Source organism: Mixophyes fleayi, chromosome 4 (assembly GCF_038048845.1).
Source record: "Mixophyes fleayi isolate aMixFle1 chromosome 4, aMixFle1.hap1, whole genome shotgun sequence".
Lineage (NCBI taxonomy): Eukaryota > Metazoa > Chordata > Amphibia > Anura > Limnodynastidae > Mixophyes > Mixophyes fleayi.
This window is the reverse complement of record NC_134405.1, coordinates 35122170-35129202: the sequence shown is the minus strand read 5'-3', so window position 1 is coordinate 35129202 and position 7033 is coordinate 35122170. Positions and strand designations below refer to the sequence as shown.

At 38.9% G+C, this 7033-nt stretch overlaps 1 protein-coding gene across 1 annotated transcript in view; it reads left to right on the top strand.

Moving 5' to 3' along the window:
• Positions 1-372: 372 nt before the first annotated feature.
• The window catches only part of LOC142151181 (A.superbus venom factor 1-like), a 162919-nt gene continuing 156258 nt past the window's right edge, over positions 373-7033 (top strand). Inside the window, exons 1-3 of the mRNA XM_075206547.1 lie at positions 373-480; positions 2078-2264; positions 5144-5306. Coding sequence (XP_075062648.1) covers positions 416-480; positions 2078-2264; positions 5144-5306 — 415 coding nt within the window. The 5' untranslated portion in view covers positions 373-415. The remainder of the gene's footprint in view (positions 481-2077; positions 2265-5143; positions 5307-7033) is intronic.

Below are 7033 nucleotides of genomic sequence, written 5' to 3'. Positions count from 1 at the left end.
GTCACAATTTTGATCTGAAAACAGTGTTGTCTGGTTGCTGCATAAATAGCATATTTGTCATGGTGGCAATAGTTCACATGAAGAGTTTGATGAAATCTGTAAAAGTTCTCATATCTAGTACTGATCCATAATGTAAGCTGTGAATATTTTCTTTCCCTGCATCCATTCACATTGTGCCTTAGTAGTGTTTACCACTCTTACTTATAGTATCTACCTGAAACTGTGTTCATATAAATCTCCATCAGAGCTGATTTTGTAATTCCTGTATTTGCAGGTAAATATTTGTTAGCAAACCTTTCTCTTGATTTCACCACAGTTACTTATTAAAAGTATTATTTGGTCACATCTACAGCTAACAAAGAGTTGTCCTCTATAAAACCCCAACTCTGAGGCAACACATAACCCCAACAGAATCATGGGGTGCAGAGCTCTCTGTCTTATACTGCTATGTGGACTTATCGGGTCCTACGCACAACCACAGTGAGTATGGGGATGTCCACATCAAATCTCATTTTTGCTTCTTTCAACTTTGGGTTAAACATATCTGACTGTGTAACAGTTTCCTAAGCTACTGCATATTTTAATATACTAATACAGGATACAGTAAGCACTCAGATTTACTTTAAAAAGAGAGCGCAAAACATTGTTTTTGGGATTTTGTGTTATAAATGGTTTAATTATGGCTATTCTTTGTCTGATATGTTTGGTAACTTGCTTGGAGTGCCAAAATACAGTCAAAATAAATCTGTGCGCAGGAATGTGTATAGGAAATGAAAGATGTCTGATGTAATTACAGTTTATTTCTGTGTTTTAATGCAATGTAAAATGTCAGTATTTTTAACACCACCGATTAACTTTTTGCTCAACATTACATTGGCTGCATCATGTGCCTGGCTTTTTAGAAATGCTGGAATTGTTACCATTTAACTTGTGGTAGAGGAGTCAGACATTTTATCTATACAATTAATACTATTCTCATACATTTTATTTTCTGTCTTGATAAAAATAATGACTCAAAATTACAATAACAGGTGCCCCTAAGGGGGCCAGAACCACATTTTATACTGTTCCAAGCGTACAGAACCCTACTTACCGTGTTTGAACTGAATGTTGAGTGCTGCTAATGTAGTAACAAGTGCTTTGCATTAGCGAAGCTTTCCAACGATGTCACAGTTGTGGGTCACCACGGATATGGGAGCCCCAGGAAGGCACTATTCCATGGAGACGTTATAGCTATGCTGTGACAAGCTGCTCAGAAGTGATAGTTGTGATAGTTTAACAGCAAATTTAAACTATCCAGATTCCACAATATCAGAAAAATACAGATGAAGAGAATGGAAGACACCATGTTTGAACTGAATGTTGACTGATGCTAATATAGTAATGATTGCTTTGCATTAGTGAAGCTTGCAAATAATGTCACTCAAATGGTGTCACCACGAATATATGGAAGCCCCGGGAAGGCACTATTTCATGGAAACTCTACAACTTTGCTAGGACTAGGTCCTCAGAAGTGATAGTTGTTATAGTTTAACTGAGAGTTAAACTATCCATATACCTCAATGTCAGAAAGATACAGATGAAGAATGGAACACACATCAAAATTGTCTTTAATAAAATTACCGTTTTAAAAAAATGACAGCAATGATGACAGAATCAGCGGCTCATCAGAACCGCTGCTTAGTGAACATAGCTCTGAGTCCCTCTTGCTTCTATGCTGTTTCTTCCCACAGCTCAGTATTGAGGTGTTGCACGTGGAAGACCTCATGGACGAGCATGGATCCAGTTTTGAATCCAGCTTACTGCATCTGTATGCAGCACATGCCAAGTGGAGAGGGGTATCTTTTTTTTAAACATATACATACTGCACAAGGTCCAATATAAAACATACAGTTTCACAAATCTGACATGTACATTTTAATGATGACAACATGAGTATAATGATATCAACATATTTCTGTAGAATCTGTGTATCAAAATGTGCTATTAGTTCATTTACATTTGTAATTTTCAAAGCTGTATCCAAACATACATGTATACATTTATATATTATCCACATATATTTTTGCCCTCTCAGATGCGCCCTGATCACACCCAATGTCCTGCGTGTGGACAGCGAAGAGACCATCATAGTGGATGGACACGACTCTGCGTTTGATGCTGACATCATAATCCAAGATTATCCCCAGAAGAGCTTCAGCTTAGTTCAGGGAAAGGTCTCTGTCAATAAAGATAATGGCTTCCTGGGAACAACTAAGCTGACGGTGAGCATCTGGACTGTGATCTACTATATGAAAGGTCATGTGTAATATGTAGTGTAAATGTACAAAGGTTAACACAGATTCAAACAGTAAAGGGTGAAAGTGCAGAGTGATCTAGATCCATAAATACACTAACTTTAGGTCATTACAAATTTTGATTAGATGATATATTTTATACTGCAAAATGTGAGATATATTTATTTTTATTCAACTATTGCAATATAAGTATAGTAAGGTTTAATAAAACGGGGGCAGTTATGAAAACTATTATAACAGGTATCTGGTTGACTATTTTAAAGTAGGCTACACTTTTGCAGTCCAAACCTAGTTATAAACCTATGCCATGAAATTGCGCCCTTAAGTGTTCATTTTGAGTTGCACATATCTTAAGCAAAAGATATGCAATGAACTATACATTTAAATAATTTTTTTGTATTTATTTGCTTTCAGGCCCGGCGCTCCCATTAGGCAAGGTTAGGCACTTGCCTAGGGCGCCGGGCTCTGGAGGGTGCCTGGAGGGTGCCACAGAATGGTAAATGACTTTAAAACTGTGCGGCGACCGCTGACCATACCTGTCACGGCCGCCGCACAGCATTCAGATGCACGGGGAGGGGGGAAGAGGCTATTGCTCACCACCGCCGCCTCTCTGCTCCGTCTCCTCCCCTCCACTTACTAGTGTCAGTGAGTGGAGGGGAGGAGACGGAGCAGAGAGGCGGCGGGGGAGCGGCGCCGATTTTGTAAAAATGCCTAGGGCGCCATGGACCCTAGCACCGGCCCTGTTTGCTTCATAAAGCAAAACAAACCTCAAAAATGATGAGGATATGCATGCAGACTCCAATCATTGTGCTGGTCTCACATAATCAGGGAATAATAAATGGAATTCACTGTTATGCAAATAAAGGCAAATGAAGTTTTAGAAAGCCTCACCATCTGGGGCCTGATTCATTAAGTATCTTAACTTGAGAAACTTCTTAATTCAGTCTCCTGGACAAAACCATGTTACAATGCAAGGGGTGCAAATTAGTATCCTGTTTTGCACATAAGTTAAATACTGACTGTTTTTTCATGTAGCACACTCAAAAATATAAATTATTTGCTTATAAACAAACTAAAAGGTTAGACAAACAAAATAGGTACACACCATATGACTAGACCACATGCTGAATGTAAAGATGAAAATGTTTAAAATAAGTTCCTCATATATCATAGTATGTCTTGTAGAAGATCATTTATAAAGTGCAATGTAAATCTACATAGTCATCATCACCATTTATTTATATAGCGCCACTAATTCCGCAGCGCTGTACAGAGAACTCACTCACATCAGTCCCTGCCCCATTAGGGCTGACAATCTAAATTCCCTAACACACACACAGACACAGGCAGACAGACAGACTAGGGTCAATTTGTTAGCAGCCAATTAACCTACCAGTATGTTTTTGGAGTGAGGGAGGAAACCGGAGCACCCGGAGGAAACCCAGGCAAACACGGGGAGAACATACAAACTCCTCACAGATAAGGCCATGGTCGGGAATTGAACTCATGACCCCAGTGCTGTAAGGCAGAAGTGCTAACCACTACGCCACCGTGCTGCCCAGTCAGCAAATATGCTTTATTGAGGAGGCTGTTTCTTTAAAGCAGAAACCTTAAAAATCACATCCAGTGAAGAAGAAAGTCGTTTTAGAAGATGTTTTAACTCTATCTTTTAAATGCATTTATATCATAAAATACCAGTCTATGTTCTGCAAATTAGCATGTCATTTTGGTTCCTCCATTAAGATATAGGGGGCCTGATTCATTAAGTAACGTAAACCAAAAAAATTTGTAACTCTGAACCTTGGCAAAACTATGTTGCATTGGAGGGGGAGGCAGTGGCGGATCCAGGGGGGGGGGGGGGGGTGATCGGGGCATTCGCCCCCCCCCCCCCCCTAGCAGCAAAAAGCTTGGTCCCAGCTGCTGATTAAAACGGGAGGGGCGGGGCTAAATGTGGGCCAGCCAATCAGAGTGGTCCCAGCCGGCGACCACAACGTGAGGGGGTGGGGCCAATCACGGGCGGAAGGCGGGGTTAACGCAGGCCAGCCAATCAGAGCAAAGGAGGGGCGTGATTATGCAAAATCGCCCCCCCCCTAGACATAAAGTCTAGATCCGCCCCTGGGGGAGGTAAATTTAAAATGCGAGGATAGATTTATAATTGGGGTAGGCATGTCCTTGATCAATTATTAATGTCAGTGTTAAACTAAATCAAGTTTTTTCACCCAACATGACAAAGCAGCCAGTATTTTCCTTATGTGAAAAATAATAATCTCACTTGAACCGCTTGCATTGTAACATGATTTTGCCAAGATTCAAAGTTACTTATTTTGTTGCTTTACTTTCCTTAATGAATGAGGCCCAGGAAGTGTAAAAGACTCTTAGGAAAATACTTTGTAAGTTAAATGTAGTGGAGTCTTACGTGATACCAATATTACAATTCTGAAATACTAGCACACAGAAAAATTGACAAAACTGACACAGAATATGAACATGAAAATGATTTTTTAATAATATAAAAATATGTTTACTTAGCCTCATTCAAACAAGTTGTTACATAAATAAATTATTTCATAGATTCACATGGGATCAACTAGCAGGTACCTGTTTTCTAACCATACCAGATTTAGTCCAAGTAACAGGATGGCTCAAACACAATGGTTTAAAGTACACACATCAAGTCATTCTTATGCACTATAGTTCTGTTTATACACACCCATGTCTAAAAGTACTAAACTATTTGAATTGTTTGCTAATAATTTCTACTCATGTACTCAATGTTGAAATGTAAGTATACATGTGGTCCCCTTATCGCCCTTTTTTATTTTTATGGTATTTTAAATACATTGTAGATTCCTGCAAATAATTTGAGAATACACCCCAATAAGAAACAGTATGTCTATGTCACTGTGAAGTCAGCCAGTTACGAGCTGGAGAAAGTCATCTTGCTGTCCTTCCAAAGCGGATACATTTTTATACAGACTGACAAACCCATCTACACTCCAGGATCTACAGGTAAAAGACTTTCCTTCCAAAGAATTGTACCAAAATTGTAGGCTACTTTCAAAGTCTACAGAGCAAATGACATTTTGTGATGCCATGCTCCTAATTTGAAACAATTGCCCAGGTAAAGTATATAGGTAAATGCATGACTTAGCTCTACAAGATAGCATTAACTGCAGCTCTGATAGGCAGATTGGGTTGATATTTGCTGAATGGGGTACAAATGTTGTACTGTGCCCACAAATGCAAAACTAAACTCTTGTACTATTGGTTGAGGTATTCCATGCTTCATGGAATGGATATCGTGCACTACTATGGGTAATTCTGTCTTAGTGGGTGGCTGCAAAGCCTGACTTGATTTAGACACATCCTCTGAGATGGCTGAGAGATATCCACTGTAACAGAGCTGAGGAACAGACATGCTCAGGGCGAGAAAACCGCTGGGATTAATGTGCGGAAGGGAGGGATTTCTAACATTTTGGAGGAACTGGTGGTTCAGCCTCTGTTGGTGTCAATCAGCTGTTTAACTCTGGCTACAGAAACTGTTCGTAGTATCCTGAAGATTGATGATGTGGTAAACAATGTGTTGGGCAATGCTTGGCACCATCCAGAAACACTTATTTCAAACAAACAAAATTGTTTAAAAAAGGCGTAAAATTTTAAATGTATTGCAAAACGGGGTTGTGCAACTGTGAAAAGCAGAAATGATTGGAGTTGTGAAACATGTTTCACTGTGGAACAGGTCAATTTGGAGAGAGGTTCACTGGGTCTCATTTAAAGTTGAAGATAAATGGACGTGTTACATGTAAATATACATATTCATGCACTGTTCATGCATTCTAAAATTCTGCAGCATTTAGAATTGAGTATAGCTTATATTTGAGGCCACTTCTGCTTGGAGAGATATGTCAGAGATGTTCATGTTTAAGTTCAGTACAATAAGCGTGTGGAGACACCAGTCAGCAATGCCCTTTAAAGATGAGTCTGATTTTGATGAATATGTGTATTTAAGGTACATATTTTGGGATGCATAATATGCATGTCCCATACACATTGTGTCATTATTCCTAATGATGATGATGAAGATGGCTGCATTTTTGTGATAGAGGTATCTATGCGCTAGATTACATGTACTTATCATAAGATGCATTCAACTCACATCAGCAACTGCAATTCTGTGGGCAAACTTTTTCTCATACGTTCGGACTCCATTATTGCAGTAGACTCTAACTGGAGCGAAATATTCAATTTCAAGTCTAAATTTTGCAACTCGCTGCATTTCTTACAAAATAAGAAGCTGGAACAACAACAGTGTAAGTTCATTCTGCTCTGTGGAGTGGTTTGAATTCTGGGTGGAAAAAATAATAGAGGGACAAAGTGTGGCCAATTGAAACCAAATTTTAATTTGAGAAACATGCACAATTCTGCAGCAAAATGGAGATTGTGGTAAATTTTCTGCAGAAGAGTTTGGAAAAATGTTGCTAGTCTCTCAGAATAGTGGACAGGACTATGAAGTGACATTATGACCCCTGCTAACATGCACTTTGCATTCACTCTAAAGCAAACAAAATGTTTTGAACTCCTGCACATATCAAACTCAATCATGTTACCACTTGCAGCCATGTTATTAAAAATTATATTACCATACATTTGGTAAGTAAATTATACTAGATTCATTTATTCTTATACTCTAACTAACATTTTATACAACATCAGACTCTTAGGTCAATGGACAAAGT